General features: G+C 30.1%; 1 protein-coding gene across 1 annotated transcript in view; it reads left to right on the top strand.

Moving 5' to 3' along the window:
* Window positions 1-19,408, top strand: part of LOC123305759 (transcription factor Sox-3-B-like) — a 59,259-nt gene that overhangs the window by 20,639 nt on the left and 19,212 nt on the right. Inside the window, exon 3 of the mRNA XM_044887577.1 lies at window positions 19,150-19,344. Within this exon, the coding sequence (XP_044743512.1) occupies window positions 19,150-19,344 (195 nt within the window). The remainder of the gene's footprint in view (window positions 1-19,149; window positions 19,345-19,408) is intronic.

Raw genomic sequence — 19,408 nt, 5'->3', positions numbered from 1 at the left:
ATTTTTTGGGTTTGAATTTGCAGAAAAACGTTACGTGATAGTAAAAAATGGCCCTCACTTCTGAAATCAGCGCATTCTAAAACATATAATTGAGTAAAAACATCTCATGCAGCTGACAAAAAAATTTTTTTTGCAGACCTGTGTAATTTTATATTATGTTTTTGAACTGTTATCTCTTGGGGAAAATTCCGAGTTGACTTATGGTGTTCTTCTCCAGGTGAGAGTGATTCTTACTAACATTTTTATTTTAAATAAATTGACGCCTTTTGAATATTACATCCTCATTCAAGAAATTAGTGTCTATTTACGTCTTGGGATACCTCCAGCTGTGGGAATTCCTTAACGGCTTTTTTTTAAATTACTTTCTGCGTTTTTGTTGTAGATGCTAAGACAAATTTGACCAAAAATACAATGAATATTTTACTAAACAAAGTAACCCGTCCCTACGTTTTCCTAGAGGGAATCATTTTGCTGTCCCCTGATTTCCGCTTAGGTTTTAATACATACCCTTAACAGAAGAATATCAATTTTTTGCTACATACACTACTACGCCAGGACTACATTGTGACGTTGCTACTCCTATATAACACTATAACTATAATATATAGCACAGAACTTTAAGTAACACACAGAATTCATACATATAAGTCGGTAGTGTATTATACAGTTCTTTGAATGGTATAACTATAGAGTGTATAAACCGAGTTATTAGGTTCGATTTGATTGGCAATTACCGTTTTCGTAAACCATTTTCCTTGATGCCCAATTTGCATAAAATTTATAAGCAAACCAGAAACTCCATTCTCTCACATATTCGGAAATTTGATATAATCATTATTACCTATTGCATATACTTAAACTAAACTACATTGGTGTTCTCATGGCTATTCTTTCGCTCTACCAATCTAATAATTATTAGATGAAAAAGTGAAAAAAACTTGAGGACATTGTAGGAGCATTTCAAAAACTTTTAGTAAGATAAATTCTATCTCATTTTTCAGTGCTAATTCTTTCGAGGATAAAATAAAAACGTAACTGAAATGGAAAAACAAAACATAATATAACTTATCTCCATTTACATTACCTAATCTCTGCGATGTCGATGAAATAAACCTTGAAATTATCAATTGCTACAATTTTTACTTATCGTTAACCTAAAGTAGCCTCCTGTATTATCTTCCACTTCCTACACTATTTCAATTTGAAATCTCTTCCCAAATCGTTAATTAGCTTCAATTTGAACAAGCATCAGTATATACAAACTTTGGTATTAATAACTGAAGTTAAATAATATATTTGACGATGTTCCACTAGTGATGGCGATACATTGATTACCAAATATATTGTATAACATTTTTTTCGTTAGCAAAGATTTTTAAGAGTTGGTTACTACAGGTTTATTGGATTAAAAAACCGATAACTGCAAATAAATTATGCGTTGATGGAAAACTTTCTTACAACGCTCAAGTGATCTTGCAAGGGAGTATTGAGTATAAGGTTAAGTGATTCATAAAAAGGGTTACTCTGATAGAGTACAATAGTGTATGGTTGAGTTGTTCTTTTGAGTTAGCAATAGTAATACAGCTTTATTTCCGAGTGTATAATATAATAATAAAACCGCTTTAAAGTACGCATCGCTCAAGATGACGCAGTGGGGTTAAATTTTAGATCGGAATAAAGAGAGGCGTATGTTATACTTGTAATGTGAATATCACGTTATTTTTATTATGTTTATCACATATGAATATAATATTTTCAAACGTAATAGTTTATATTTTAAATTCTTTTACAAAGTTCATTTTTATAACCCTACGATCTTTATTTATTGTCATTTTTTCGCTAGCTCCGATTTACTTGAAAACAAACTTTGCGTGATATACTAAAAATTAAATTTGTGAGAATCTTGAGACTGTTGACGTGAAATCTTAGTCTTCCATAAGTTGTTTTGAGTTCAAATAATTATCGTGTTTCTTAAGATCTTTGGATTTTCTTCAAAACTGCACTATATATTTTTACTCCTTCGTGGTAAGAAATGCATGGCGTTTACAATGCTGCTATGGTATAGGGACAGTTACTCAAAAAGTACCTGATAATAGTCTATATAATATTGCCGTAAGATTAGTAACTATAACTTACATTAGTAATTTCAACTCGACAGTATGGTCTGGAGTCTCATTTATCAATATCAACGCGTTTATCAATACGCATTATTGAACTACGATCCTATTACTATTTGTTATTAAACTACGATCCAACTGCTCGTCGCTCTATTATTCTAAACTTATTTTGTCATTTTAATAAATATTGCTGGTATACCATTAGTAGCATCAATGACATTACAGTGTTAAATAGTACTATTCGCCAGAAATATTACGGATATCACCAGTCAGGGTGGGACGACACTCGTATTGACGTCGGCTCAAACCTCCTAATTGTTGCTCATGTTTCGATACATTGAATGGTAAAATCATCTATGTTTAAAATTTTAGAGCAAATCATACAGTATTGCTTTCACGCCTATACTTACATAGTGATATCGGCAAGAAATTTCTTACAGCGTTCCGGCAGTAATAAACATTTTGCAATTGTTTTTACGTACTGTGTTCTAAATGGCTTTTCTCAGCTTAATCTTTTAAGCTTCTATCTAAACTGATATTTTGCTGATAGCTTGCTAACTAGTTGGCTAGTTACATTTAAAATTCATTTGTGGAATTTATATAAATTTTACAATCATTAAATGTATGTCTACAAATAAGTATTACTTGCGAACCTGGATAATTAACATAGCAGTACAAAATTAATGTCTTAAAGATCCAGAAATAAGTAAAGAGAGTTGTACAACAGAATGGAATAGTGCCGTGCGTATTCACAGTCTAGCGTATTTAAAGTAATCCCTTACCTTGACCTTTTCATTGTCATTGCCGTGATATTGCCATAGAGTGGTGTTTTAATCGCCCTAAAACTTGCTAATAGGTCTGTCAGAGTTTACACCAACGTAACTTCAGCATTATTTCAGCAGTATTTGAAATGGAATTAAATTGAATTTTTCAAACATATTTTTCGATGAATTATCGAAATATTATTTCAATAATTCGTTACTATTTTCTTGTCATACAGATGTCATTTTTGATTTAATAAATGAAGTAGTGATTTGATTTGCACGTAAGAGTTTGTTTCTACCAAATTCAACATTTCAAGTGATTATTTCACGTGAACTTTTTAAAAATTGTTTTCATTTAAGTAATTGGATGATCTGTCATGTTCTTGACCAAGTCTCGCAAAATGTTAGAGTTGTTTGTCTTGATTTTTTTCCAAACCTAATACCTCAGTAACCAATTACGTTGGCGGTACGTCAAGAGTAGTGGGCTTAATTCCTTCCGTCACAACCATAACTACGAGGAACGAACGATTCGGTTACAAGGATCGAGGCGAGGTGAGATTCTCAATTTTAATCTTAGTTAATAGCCGAGGCGAGGCGAGATATACTATCCCAAAAACCTCGCCTCAGTCGAGGTGACCCCCCCTCTCATTTTTCAGAATTTTTGTTTAAATTTACACTTATTATAATACTATACGACTATACATAATTAAATTTATTAATTTAAAAGAATTGAAAAAAGTTAAATTTCGTTTATACACTATATTTACCGTAACTTGTATATGAATTTCGTTTTGAAAATCGTAGAAGTAAGTGTTTTGAAGAAACTCTTTGTTCAGTTTTTAAAACATCATGGAATTTCGACTTTTCATACATTTTTTTAACTTTTTTAGGGCAAATTATTTTATATAAAAATTTAGAGACTAAGCAGCTTGTATTTCGTGTTTTAAAGACATTTATTTTCTAACAATTTTTGTTTACCATATTATGCAATATTATGTACACTAATGCAAAATATGTCAAATCAATCACCTCGTGAAACACTAAGAAGAATTTATTTAACAGTTGTGATGGGCTGGTGTGCATGGTATATGCATTAACGAGGTTTCTCGAAATTATTGAGAAGATAAAATTATCAGCGGAAAGGTGGTAAAACACTTATATCGTACCCAATGGCTTAAATAACCTAACCTAACGCAGTCTCGATGTTATTCTAGTCTTAATTTTGGGTTCTGCCTACAGTAATAAAGTCTTGATACTAAAGCTAATTTTGCTCATCACTCATGATTTGGTATGTTTAATATTTATTTTAACATCAATATAACTGTGAATGTAAATACTTCTCGAAATGTATTTAAACGCTATCGTGTAATGATCATGGCAGTGATAATCATAACAATAAATTGATGGAAGTCACGGACTGTTATGTCCCACCATTCATTTCAACATGTATGTTTTGTAATGGTGGTACAACGTTGTCAAATTATGGATTGTATATAAATATATATTTTTTAACTTTAAATATACTTTTTTTTACGTTTACGTGTATGAATAATTCAAACTTTGTGTAGTGAAAATGTACTTAAAGCAAGTTTTAACACCATTATATGTATAACATAAAAAGGGCGTTTTTTTAAATAAAAATTATAATAACAAAAAGCGTTGCGAACTGAGTGTATATACAAATGTAAACTATTTATTTAATTCATTCGTTATATACAACAATTCATCAAATAAATAAAAAAATAAATAAATAAATGTATTTAAAGCACGTGTTCCTAGATAACTTACATCTTTCAAATATAGGAAATAAACTATGTATGAATGTTAATAACATATGTATTTTATGGGTATTAGCATTTATCTCGAGTTTCAGTGACTTTACGTGCAGTTGTAGGAGTAAGGCTTCTATCAGATGGACAGAAAATATGTAATCATCACTTTAACCTGAGTAGCCTATAGACTGATTTCTGTAAACCATCTCAGATTAGTATTGGAAGGTGTTTATAGATCCCATAAAAAGTGGTAACATTTCATTATAAGCATTTCTTTAACATAATAATAAAATTATTCGATTTAAATAAGCCATCGAGAAACGATAGAGAGAGATATGGGCACAGTGGAACAACCGCAATATTCCTATCTTAGCAACCGGTAAAAATGCCACCCTTTTTTCCAAAAAATTCATTGTAGAAGACAAAAGTTAAAGCTATCTCGGCGAAAGATAAAATTTCATAGTTGAATGTTGAATGTTGAATACTCAAGCACAGCGAAGGTAATTGTACCTTTTAAGTTGTCGATCATCGAACATCCCATTCTGAGGGTCGGGCAAAGCACTATCTGCATTTATTATTCAATTATCTTATTAGAAAAACCAAAGACGGATATTCGTCAAATTGAAGCTTGTACGTACGATTAAAAAGTTTCCGAGGTGTGTGAAAGAGAACGTCTCACTAACACAAAAATTTTCGAAGCTTCTCACCAAAAATTACTCCGTTATTCATGGCTTGTAAAAAAGATGCTTGAATAGAAGATAATTATTTGTAAGTGCCTCTTTCAGATATATTTGTCGAATGGAATTTTTTTTGCGTTTTTTGCTATATGTTTCCATTTTGTTTAAAAACTAAAATATTTTCGTATGGTTTATTTTTCTGAACCTTCATACACGTAGTGAGATTTAGATCCAAACACCAAAACTCTATTCATTCTCCAACATTACCTATAAGAATAGACCTTTTATAGAGCTAAGGCTTGATTCCTTACAATTGTTTTTCTAAAATCTACTCCTGACACTTTTGTTTAATAATAGGTTAATCTTCTTTAACATTTCATAGAAAATAGCTTTAAAAAATTTTCCATTAAAATCTTAAATACGACTTTACAAATGCATGTATCTTATCTATTGGACATAACACAGAGGGCAGCAAACAAATCTAATATATACGATAAGCATGTTGCTATTGTTGTCGTCATAGTAATGCTATAGGAAGAATTGATACAAGGATTTTATCAATCTTTGTATTACAAAATCAATTACCAATGATGTCACTGATAATACAGTAGTCAATTATAAACCATCTCTATAATATTTGTTCATTATTCTCTATAACAAGTACCTACTACTACAGTATATATATACACATACTTGCAAACGTCATCATTACAATCCATTATTAATATATAATAGAGATACAAAATATAACAAAGATAAGGTGAATGACTGAATAAGAAAACTTTACTGTAAATAGATATTTATAACAGTATTGAAACTATTGATGATGTTGACGAGATGAAAACTTGCTTTCCTTTGTATGAACAATAATACTACCATTTTCATGAAACAATCAAATGAAACTAAACGAACATCAGATCCACTATATATTATTATTATATTCAACTGTTTTTGAAATGTATATAACCACAGTATTTTACTACGAAATAGTAGCTACTATAACTTTTGTACAGACTATCAAGATCATTGTTCAATCCGTTTTAAAATACCTACACCCTACCCTTTGACATCAGCGTTTTCATGGCTAGCGCTTTTTTACCAACTTATTTAGATGTGTTATTAGCGTGCTATATAATATTTTTATGTAAATTAAGCGATGATATTTTATTGGTTAAAGTGGATTAAATATTCGATCACCTCTCTATTAGTTTAATTTAATAATCAGGAAAACTAAAAATTTTCTCTAACTTTGTGTTGTAGGTACTAATTTATTATTTCTAAGATACTGACTAAGCATAAACGTCCAAAAAGAACTAAGTGATTTAAAACAATGTTTTATCTTGCAACCTTTGAAAATAAATCCACAATTAATTTCTTTGCGTTTAAAATTAGATTGATTTTATTTAAAAAATTAGGAAACTCTTCACTCTAAAGATTCGTTTTATGATTTTCAAAATAATCTTCATCAATAGGTATGTCATACAATATGTACCTACGTCACAAGATAACAGCACAATTGGACACCACATATTATTTCTTTTTCAGCAAATTACATCGTTTTTTTAAATTTTTGTATTAATAAAATTTAAGACTTTTTTCCAAGTCTAATTAATTATACGCAGTTAGCGTTTATGAAAAAAGCCCATGCTAAAAGTTGGAAAAGTTTTAACGCAAAGGTTTCAGAGATATATGTGTTTCTTAATGAAACCACAATGAGCGTCAAGCCTCCAAGTGAGTGTCAACATTACTGACCGAGCACTTCGACCTAACCTAACTTATCATTCGCTTAAGGACGTAAATTTCACATTTTTTTAGTTAATAAAATCGATCAAATATATAAAATTTTTAACAAAGTATTTATTATTGGTTTAATTCAGTAATCTAATTAGTAAAAAGTAAAAGAAGTAGATGTAAAAGTAGTAAATAATCCCATAAATAACTCTTAAACGTTAATTTGCTGTAGACCTTCACGAATATTTAGTGTGTCTCACTTTGAGCACTACCGTCCTCGTAATTTGGAGTATAGAGGACGATTTTTTTACATAATCCATATCTACTAGTTGAACCGGCGTATCCGAGGGTCTAAGATTTGAGCTGGAGCTGTCATTTTATAGTCTTCTGTGATTCAAATTGCAGCGCAAAATTCAGGAAAGTATATTTTGTTGATATTGTTTTATTTCGAAAATTTGCGGAACCGATATTTGTTCAAGTCTCACTACTTAAATATGAATTCATACAAAATTATAGAAAAATAATTATAAGTAGGTGTTTCTTCAATTTTGTATTACCTTGTGTGTGTGTTTACTGAGATGCTTAAGCATTATGTAGGCAATGTAATTTTATAGTAAGATTGCTATTTCGGATTAATATCAATCCTAATAATAAGCCGGAAAAAGGGTCGAAAGTAGAAAAGTGGGGAAACAGCACTGATTTGAATGAAACGTTTTGTAACGTGTTTATAGGACACCAAGGAACATTCAGCCTAGTCAGAACTTGACCTAGTCAGAAAAGGACATAGGGCCCTAGCAAGGGGTATATGTAGCCCAAATTTTTTTAAATGCTTTTTTTTGCTTAAAATTGTCATCTAGTAAATTTTTGGTCGCTGAATACAAATATGATGTCAGATTTCATTTTTTGGCACAAAAAATGGGAAACTAAGTGTCATCAAAAATGACACGATTTTCGAAAGGCATCATAGAATCCGTGTGATCAGACATCGGATTCATAAACAGCGGACAAAATTCTCCACTCGAACAAAGTTTGGACGACAAACACTTAGTTAGTCGTCTAAATATTTCCTATATAATAACTTAAACGATACGATAAATACCTAGTTTTTCGTTTTTTGTGCCAAAAGTGGAATTTTGGGTCAAAAATGGCACGATTTTACGAGAATACGTGAAAGAATGCATGTAAGCTGACATTTGATTCGTATTTAGCGACCAAAAATACTTACTAGACCACAGTTTTAAGTCAAAATAAGCATTTCAAAAAAAACTTGGGCTATATATGTCTAAAATTTCATTAAAATCTTGCTGCGCTTTCCCCAATATGCATCCCATCCCAGCCTATTATTTGTACTAAATATATAATTTTTGTATAAAACTGCATATTTGAGTATTTGAGACATCAACAAATAGATTAATTGCTAATGCTATGAGTTTTCGATATAAAACGATACTCAATACACTTTCCTCATTTTTTCAATGTAATTTCATCAAAGGAGGCCATAAAATGATAGCTCTAGTTCAAATCTGACATCGTCTGACACGCCTCATCGAGTATTACCTACATATTATTAAAATCGAGACACTGTATGTTACAACATATCTTAATTTCAGCAATGTATTGTAAATTTCTCAATTATTTCTATTTTCGTTTTTATGTAGAGAAAATGTAAATGTATATTTTTTATACAAAATGAACAAGGTAGCTTTGAAGGATGAAACAAACAAAGATAATATATACGTTGAATGAAATTTAAGACAGATTTTGGTTTTTGTATACGTTATATGTGTGTTGTTTCAACTGTATATAGATTCTACTATGAAACAAACTCATTTTGTTTTCATCTTCACTTTTCCAACTTTCTTCAAAACGTTTGTTGTCGTTGTTCACTTATTTTCTTCTTCTATATTATTATTATTCAGGCTTTGTTTTTCATCATATAGAAAATAATATATATAAGTTTTGTTGTTTGTAATATTGTTTATACCTAAGACATGTAGAAATAAACATTTCATTTAAAATTAATTAAAAATAAAAATTAACACGTGTTTTTGATAAATCCGACTGACGTTCTTGTGTAGGGGAGAGTAATGTAGGTTTTTTTCTATTAGCAGTTCATGGATCAGGAGCCGGTTACATTCAAAGCCCTCGGTTTAAACTTACACGAAAAATAAGATTGGTTTACGAGGGCTCATTAAGCCCAAAATATGTTTACTTAAATTAATTATTATTAAAAATGTATAACATCTCACTTCTATCGCGGACTTTGATTCTTTGCTTAACGGAATAGGCAACAGGCATTAGCTACAAAGAATAAAAATTTTCGATACTAGTACAACATGATTGCTTGTTAATAATAACTAATTTAACTAAACATAGTTTCATAGAAATTTTAAGATTCTGTAATAACGAAACGTCCAGAGTCATCCGCTCCCAATCCATTAGGAATATAGAAATTTGGGGGAAAAATTTTTTTTCATGATTTCTCCATAAAAACAAAAAAATACTTCGTAGCACAGGAGCTGCGTCAGCTAAGCGACTATCCTCAAAGATACATTTTTCTTAAAATCGAGTTGCATTTTTTATTTCGAACTTAAATATCTAGAGAAAAAATCATATGAGTATTTTTTTGCTTAAAACTGATCAAAAAATACAAAAATATTTTTTATTTTGAAGAAATTCAAAATTTTGTTTTTTGCACGTAAATTTACATAAAAATAAGCGCCTTTTGAATAATTTTATATAAAAATACTTTTTACGGGCAAGCTTTTTATGGCAATTAAAAGCAGACAATGACTATTATTATGGGTCACCCATACATGAATATTTGTAAAAGCTGGGCTCACTCATACCAAGAAATACTTATTCAATTTAAAATACCATTCGGAGCACCTGAAGGTTTTACCAACAGTCGTCTATGAATGACCCATAAGAAAACTTATTTTCAATTCTTGAGTAATGCAAAAGCATCTTCTTAAAAAACTATTTTTTATTTATATTTTTAATTTAAAACTAAAAAACGTTTGTATATAAAATATGGTGGAAGCGCAAGGAAAATCAGGTCATACTTACCAAAAATTGCATTGTCCGAAAATTAAACTTGTTGGCCAAATTTCAGTCCTACAGCTTCAGTGAAAACGAACTGCATACAACTTAAGCTAATTAACAGCTTTTAATTTGAATAAAAAGCCACGGATGATAGTCTTGCTTTCAGAGTCTATCGGATTATAGTGGTTGTTATTTCGACCGAAAGTAATGGCGGGATCCACTACAAGTTCACATTACCTGTCAAGAGCTACTTGGAGAAATTTTGTCAAAATATTAAAAATATGGAAGCAGGCTATTTTTTTCACTTGTAACCGTAATAATAATGCAAAAAAATTTTATTAAAAAATTCAACTTTTTTATTTTATTTATTTTATTTTCTTTGTTTTACTTGTCATTTTAGCATAAAATTCGTAGATAGCAAGCTTAATTTTTTTATTTTCTAGCCAATCAATTAGAAAAATATATCATTTTGCTCAAATTTATACCAGTATTTTATATATGTAATATGCAAGGTATACTAAGTTTAGTCCCAAGTTTGTAACGCTTAAAAATATTGATGCTACGCACAAAATGTTGGTATAGGTGTTTATAGAATCACCTTATTAGTCCATTTCCGATTGTCTGTCCGTCTGTCTGTCAACACGATAACTCAAAAACGAAAAAATATAGGTATCAAGCTAAAATTTTTACAGCGTACTCAGGACGTAAAAAGTGAGATCGAGTTCGTAAATGAGCAACATAGGTCAATTGGGTCTTGGGTCCGTAGGACCCATCTTGTAAACCGTTAGAGATAGAACAAAACTTTAAATGTAAAAAATATTCCTTATACAAAAATATTTAACTTTTGTTTGAAAAATTTTTTCGTAAACATCACTGTTTACTCGTGAGGGCGCAAATTAGGCGTATGGGAATATCAGTTATGTATGTCTGGCATGTATGTAAGTGTAATGTGATCGAGTAATCAACACTGTCTATGCTTCGTATTTCAACAATTAACTCAGTCAATTGTTTGTTTTCACTTGTTTTTCTTAAAGAAAAATTATGGACATTATTTAAAGTTATGCCAATTCTTAACATCCTCCCGATACCAATTGAAAAGTATTTTAATAGCAATTGGAGCTTAGCTTTTCAATAATACAGCTATTATACATTTTAATAGTTACATCTCTCAGCATATTAGAGAAAAGCTTAATTTTCAGAAAGGTAAGTATTTAAGGTACAATTACAAGAGCTTTTGTAATTGTTAGATTAGTAACTAATCGAGTGCATATTTCAAAAATTGAATCATTACGAATAAATAGTAACAATATTTTTCATAATATGTACGAATCATTAAAAACATTTTTTAATGGCACGAAAATTTTTTTAATGGCACAAATTCGGCTAATTTTACGGAGATAAACGAATGAGATAAATATCTGTCGCTAATAAAGAGCCAGGCAAAAATATTTATAAACCACAATAAGTAATAAAAAGAATATACATGCATGTAAAAATATTTTAATGTTTGAAAAAATTATGTTACTGGTTTTATATCGAAAATCGAAATTTTATGATATCTCTTTTTTTTTGGTATCTATTATGCTAAACTAATATTTATATTAATTGTATCTATTATTTCTCGAGCAAGAATATAAATTTACTATAAATTTAGGTTCTAACAGTGCTGTAACGGATACTTTTAAAGTATATCTCTTCTCTATCTCCATATATTATAAATGCGAAAGTAAGCATGTTTGTTTGTTTGTTTGTTACGCTTTCACGCTAAAACTAGCGAATGGTTTTTAATGAAACTGTACAGCAATATAGCTCATACTTCAGAATAACATATGAGATATAATTTATAAAGATATATTAATTTTTAAAAAAAATAAAATAAAATAAAAATTAATTTAATTTGACATTGCCATAAATTACGGATTTCTGTAAAAGTAGTCATTTGACATTACCATAAATTACAGATTTCTGTAAAAATAGTCAATATAAAATATTTCACGGCCATCTTTTCTGATATACTCAATGAATAATTACGACTATTATAGATTTAAAAAAATAGAAAACCATACATATATTTTACCTATATAAAACAATCCTTACCATTATTTTGAGTGTTATAGAAACGGGATAAGCGAGAGCAATCTCTATCAATCTTTAGTCTAGATATAGATACAATCTTATCTTTAATCACTCTAGTCTAGATATAGATACAAATACTTGCAGTAAAATCTATCTAGATATTGATACAGATACATTTTTTTAAACACTGTATCTAGATACTGAAAATTTAGATACATTTAAAGATATATTTTAAATTTGAAAAATAAAAAACTTTTTTTAGTTGTTAGTTAAATAATGATTTTTAGTATATAAATTTTTATTTCATACACACAGCCGAAGTCCTAAATTAATAAATTTCACAAATATTCAATTTGCAATTTACATAAATATGAATTTATAGCTATTTATAATAAATTAATGCAATTTAAATTGGGTAATATTTCATATCAAAGAATGGACCATGCTGATGCCGTATTTAATTTTGAACATATTCGTAAAGCATATACCGTAAACCACATAATACTTAAAAAATAATAGTATCTAGATAGATACAAAATTCAAAAAATATTTCTAAATACTATATCTAGATATTTGTATCTAGATATGTTACAGCACTGGGTTCTGATTATGTTTCCTGTGAGTCAGTCGAATATTTACAAACGAATGAAAATGTGTACAAAGTTTATTATTTACTGTTCCATAACACTGTAATTGGAATTTCTCAGTTAGTATAACTAAAATCGAAATAGAATGCAGCATAAGCAAAGTATTAGGATATGAATTTTACTATAATTTACCAAAGAATGAAATCACAACGTTACCGATCAGGTCCCAAAGTACAAATCCATCACGGATTATTTTTATTTTGTTGAATAGTGAAATGTTTAAATACCGTGAATATACCGACGATATTTGTTTGTCCCTTCAAAATAAGCCACTAGATAAATAATGTTGAATTACCGTAGAATGGAATAAAATTTGCGTTCTCTTTTTTTATTGCATATTTGTCCGGGATAATCCAGAATGGATCAATCACAGATAGATTTACCCTCAGAATAAATATAAGGTGACCTAATTAGTCTTAATTGGAAAGAAAACAATTTCATTCATTTTTGAAAATTCAGATGAGGCCGTTATTTCATGCATGGCGACAGCCTAAATTTTTCAAAAGTTCTGCTTTAAAACGGAAAAAAATTTGTATTTCAATTCAAAAGCTGAAAGATTGGATTAAGTGGCAAATGCTGAATGATATTATTACAAATTCAATGATGTAAACGACAAAAAGTCTAAACCTGAAAGAATATTTCAATTTGCAATTAGAAAACTTGCAGTTTTACTGTCAAGAAGACAGTACAGTCCTGTAATTGAATTTAAAAGTCAGAATGACATTTTGAAATAAGATAAATAGGAATATCTTGGCAGTTTTCGCTATGTTACTATCAAGCACAAAGATTTGATAGTTCAGTAAATCCATTATTAAAAAGACACGAACATTATGTACTCATGAGGTTTATAACAAGTACTATAATCGAATTCACAATTATGTATACAAGGCCCTGATAATAAACTTTCCGTAAATCTATACGTATGTCACTTACAAAGACTATAAAATTCTGTAATCGCGTTTCAAAAACTGAACTATCCTTACTTCCTTACGTATATGTATGCGTGGTTGCGTATGTATGTTACGCAATCACGCTTGCTTCAAAAACATAAAAAGTTCTGCATCGATTATGCTCAAATTTGGACACTATATGCAACCAGCTTCATGGATTGTTTTTATCTATTTTTAACCTGGAGGGGGGGGGGTGATAGTGGGCATGAACAATTGAATATTTTCAAATATACCCAAGTCTGATTTCAACTAAAAGGGCATGATGTGTATATGAAAAAACTGCAAATTACATGAAAATGAGTTTGGCCGCTTAAACGTTGTAAACTTTTTTATCGGGGGTATGAAATAGATACTAAATCGATTTGAAAAATTATTTTACGTATAGAAAATTTCATTATTATCAAAATTTCATTTATATTTCAAATTATCAAATTGACGAACTGTGAACAAATGTGAACAAAAGGGGGATAATTGACATATGAAGTGAAGGTACACAATAATCTGGGTATTTAAAATTGAAATTGCCTGCGAAGCGGGTAGTTCACAACTAGGATTCTCATAAATTCAATAAGCCACAGTGGATGTTGATTACATTCTTTATACAAAGTATAAGAATCTGATAGTAAACGCTTCCTACAACATACATATATATTATAATAACTCTTTAACAAGTTGCACGTCAATACAATTTTTGGTTAAATTTCCCAATCAGATTTGGTTACTCAATTCTTGGTCAGCAATATAAAAAAGGTATTAAAAATTTTGATAGTAATTTAATACACATAGAAACATTTCAGATGAATTTTTACATTCCACGGTTGATTGAAAGTTAAATTAATTGTTCAAATAATAATTATTTTAAGTTGATTAAAATTTATATTTTCATGGGCATATTAAATTCACGGCACTCAACCACTATCTCCGCATTATAAACATTCCTACCATACTCATACTTACTCTCTCTCTCTCTCTCTCTCTCTCTCTCTCTCTCTCTCTCTCTTTATTCATATTCATCATCACATACAACCTTATCTATCTTCTTTCCTTCCATTGTATTGTAGTTGATTTTACTGTAGTTATATTATTGTTCTTGTATCAGGACTACATAAAACATAAATGAATCAATGAATGAATACATATTGTACTGAATACACATAACATATATCCATACATAAATATAATATAAATATGTTGTTGTTGTATTTTGTTATTTCGAATTATTATAAAATGATGGTGCTTTTCTCATCATAGAATGCGAGTGCTTGTGCAGAGCTTGCTTGCTTGCTTGCTTGCTGCTCATGATATTTCTGTGTGTTTTTAAAAACTATGTGTGGAGAAAAGATACAATATCTATCTAGAATTGCAAGCTACTGGATAATACTAATACTCATCTGGAATTGTTATTTCTCTATTGAATCATCTCTTCTGCCAAACAACACACAAGCATCACAACATCCTATGTTGAATATATTCTTGTTTCCTTCTATTATACAATCTCCACCCTTTTTCCTTCATTTCTTTTTTTTTCTATTGTATGCAACGAGGTTTGTTGTATTTTGTTTGTTGTGATAAAAATGTGCTTCATTATTATTATTTTCGAGATGAGTATTTTCTGTAATCTCGAAAGCTTCTATTGTACCTTTGACATTTTATATATACGTACATGCATATACATATATATATATACAGGCTGTTCTTGTTAGCACTTGCCATGGATATCATGAAATAGGAAAGTTGTTGTAATGATTTTGGGTGTATAAAAGCTAATAACACATTTAAATGAATCGTCAATGGTTTGTCTTGTCACACGTTAAGCTTATTGCCATTTAAGAGACGCATATAAAAATACTAGCAGATTCAGTAAGACCTGGAATATATCATAAATCTATTTTCTTTAAACACTAAAGAGTAAGAAATTGACACAAAAGAATATTAGCCAGTTATTTAGAAATGATGTTGACTTACCACAATACCTTGAAATACCTTGTGTTGGACGTAAATAACGAAACAAAACTAGATACATAAATGGAAAAATGAACTATGAACCTAATAGAACCACGTAAAAGAAAGCTAATACTTAAATTTAAACATTTAAACACTAATTGTGACAAAAAGCTAAGTCAGTTTTTAAAAAGCATCACGGAGGTAGACAAAAATAAGAAAGTATTAAGACCTAGGTTCCCGGAGCCGGCCAACGACTGTAAGATAGCAAAAACTAATCTGAAAGAAAGTTTTTGTGTACACATCATACCTTCAAGAGAGAGCCGAGAAAATAACTCAAATTGAAGAACAGGAGAGATGAATATTCACCGATATCTTTAAAACCGCAATGAGGGCTGGCGTAGATATCTACTCAGAAATACCTGCTCGAAATTCAAGAGTCGTTTAGACTGGAGAGTAGTACCAGTTTACTTTAGGTGAAAATCTGAGAAATTAAAAAGACAGTTAGGCTGTAATAGACAGGCTGCAGTTAAGGGCATTAATTTTAAGGTAACAAGATCAGCGATGAGTTATCGAGAAATGCTGCGCAAGATAAGGTACGCAAAATCTATTAACGTTGGATTCCTATACACAAAGATGTAGCGGGATACATATCTTCAAAGGACTGCGTGAAGATTTTGAACTCACCGCTAATTCTCAAAGATACTATCGATGAAATTACGCAGAAGAAGGATATAATAAAGGTTAAAAGGATAAATACAAAGATAGGCATGGCAGCATCGAGATGATTGTGCCATTGCTCGAAAATTGATACCGGCAGAACAAAATAGATACCTGAACTGTAGGAAAAACCTTGTTTACTCAATAACTAGAGTCATCACAGGAAACTGTGCCATAGGAATCAATCTGAAAAATGGGGGAATCATAAATGACAGCATGTCCAGGGGACGATGTGGGAGAAGGAACAATAGATGCTGTGTCAATATCTGGCTCTAGAAAACCGGCATTCTAAAATATTAATCAAAGTTTTCTAAATGGCCTGGAGGAAGCGGTTAAAATGGACATTGAGATATTAATGTGCCTTGCTAAGGTCTGAAATTGCTTCGAAACAAAGATTTAAGAGAGGCCAATGTATTTTTATTTTTAAATAGGGGATCACAAAGGATTGCGTGAAGATGTGCCTTGCTAAGGTCTGAAATTGCTTCGAAACAAAGATTTAAGAGAGCCCAATCTTTATTTTTAAATAAGGGAGCACAAAGGGACTCATTACTTCTAGTCAGGTCGGGCATGCTCTTAAACTTAATCTAATCCAAGCCAGCAAGCATCACTACTCTGATAATTATGTAGTTTTATTTTTCATTACAGTGTAATAATAATTATATTTACCAACGAAACCAAAAAAATTAAAATTACGTCTTTATCCTCCCACCGACTGGAATAAAAATTTGGTCACTTGTTATTTCAGGTACTGAGCTACATTTATATCTAGTTCTATAGTAATTTATACCATTATATTTTTACGTAATTAAAAAATGGTAGTTAACTATTTAAAAAAAGACAAACAAACAAACAAAAAACAAAATCAAAAAATTTGAAAACTCATGTACTTTTACTCAAAAGTACATGAAACATGTAAAAACAAACAATTGACTGAGTAAATTTTTGAAATACCATGTATAGAAAGAGTAGAATACCAGTGCTTGCTTGCATTATTTTTATAATTTAGAAGAGTTTAAATTACCAACACAATTATGGCGGCCTTGGACCGTCAATTATTTGCTTTTCGAAATTTACCTATTTTCTAGAATTTTTTCGTTTTTCGACTAGTTGAACTAGTTAAAGCTATCTGCAAATTTTTAAATCCTTTATAGTTTTGGAGAAAATGGACACTAAAGTTTTGTCCTAATTGGCGCCCTAACGGGTTAACAGTGATGCTTACGAGAAATTTTTCAAAAAAAAAAAGAGAAGATTTATTTTTTATAAGGAAAAACTTTTACATTTATACTTCTATCTAACGGTTCATAAGATGGACCCTTTTTTTATTTGATTGAATGAGCAATCAGCTGGAACTTTTATTTGTTTTTTTTTTTTCCAAAAAAGGTAGCACCATTTTTTTATATTTGGCCAAAGTTTCATCATGAGGCGGTTTTGCGGATAAAGATGATCACATGGTCAAAAATATCAATCAGAAAACTCTTGCAAAGAAATTCTTTTCAGTGTAGTCATTTATGTTCAGCATATTTTCCAATTTAACCGAAAACATAATATAATAGGATTTAATCTTCGTTTTTCAGATAGTTCTTATCCAAGCGACGACAATGTGGTCAACCGCCCCATTAACTATAATTGCTCACACTGTCGCTGCATGGATTCGAACCCGCAAACTCCCAGTCAGTAGCCGAACGTTTTAAAGACAGTTGTATTCGCATTACCAAAGAGCCGGTTAATTTAACTGAAAACACATCATATTATTATGATCGAAACGACCTACTTTTTATACTTTCTAGTACTCCGAGTATAACGAGCCAAGAGGTATCAGCTTCAATACCATAGGTATACTACTACCGAAATTTTTTTTAAAATGTTTCTAATTAGTACCCAGTGCCATATAATAATAAACTTTTTTTGTAATCATACACTGCGTCAACTCAAAATTATTGTCCTGTGTTTTGAATATACCTAATACACTCGACGATTATGATACAAACTTTGCTAACAAAACTTTGTTCCACACTAACCTTACAAAAATATTCTAGTAAATTAATAATTATAAAATTATTTTTAATTAACGGGTAAATTTTTGCAAGCACAGTCTGTTCTAAAACAAACATTGGGCAAGTGTTGAGCTCGTATGGAGACGGTTTCATCATGAATTAATTATCTTATTACCTTTAAATTTAGTTCCTTTAATCTCTTGAGAATGAACGAAAGTCCGAAAAATTTTGAGATAATATAATAAAACTTGTGTTTATGCACCAATAATAAAATAATTTTTTTATAATTTATTGTATTATAGTATGTACTATCAAAAACCAAATATAAATTATATTGACAAAAAATTATGTATGATACTACACTGTAATAAAAATTTGTTCTGTACGTTGTGTCTTTTTGAATTCTGTCTTGTGTCTTTTCGGTGATCCCGAAATAAATACAGCCTCATTAAGTTCAAAAAGTGATTCATCAGTTAAGGTGGAATCTTTTCAGTTTGTATGGTTGCAATACCTAATTTATTTTTTTAATTTTATCCTCAAAGGGAGGTGAAACGAAAATCAGAATTTTCTACTACTCGATACTTACATTACAAAAAAGCTTCTCTCTTATTGCCTTGTCTAGTGTTATCAATAGTTTAATAAATATATTTTTTAACGGAATAACTAGTACCAAATCTCAAATTCATTTCATACAATTCAAAATTTATAATTACAGGAGCTGAATGGAAATTATTAACAGAAGATGAAAAAAGGCCATTCATTGATGAAGCAAAACGATTACGAGCGATGCATATGAAAGAACATCCTGATTATAAATATCGTCCACGAAGAAAACCTAAAACTCTACGTAAAGAAGGGTATCCATATTCTATTCCATATCCCTCTGTGCCAATGGATGCGTTAAGAGCTGGTAAGTTTAAACATAAATTCCCTTAATTATAATTAATCGTTATTAACAATGTAGTTCGTCTTCA

Source organism: Chrysoperla carnea, chromosome 1 (assembly GCF_905475395.1).
Source record: "Chrysoperla carnea chromosome 1, inChrCarn1.1, whole genome shotgun sequence".
In the NCBI taxonomy this organism is placed as follows: domain Eukaryota; kingdom Metazoa; phylum Arthropoda; class Insecta; order Neuroptera; family Chrysopidae; genus Chrysoperla; species Chrysoperla carnea.
This window is presented reverse-complemented; position numbering and strand designations above follow the sequence as displayed.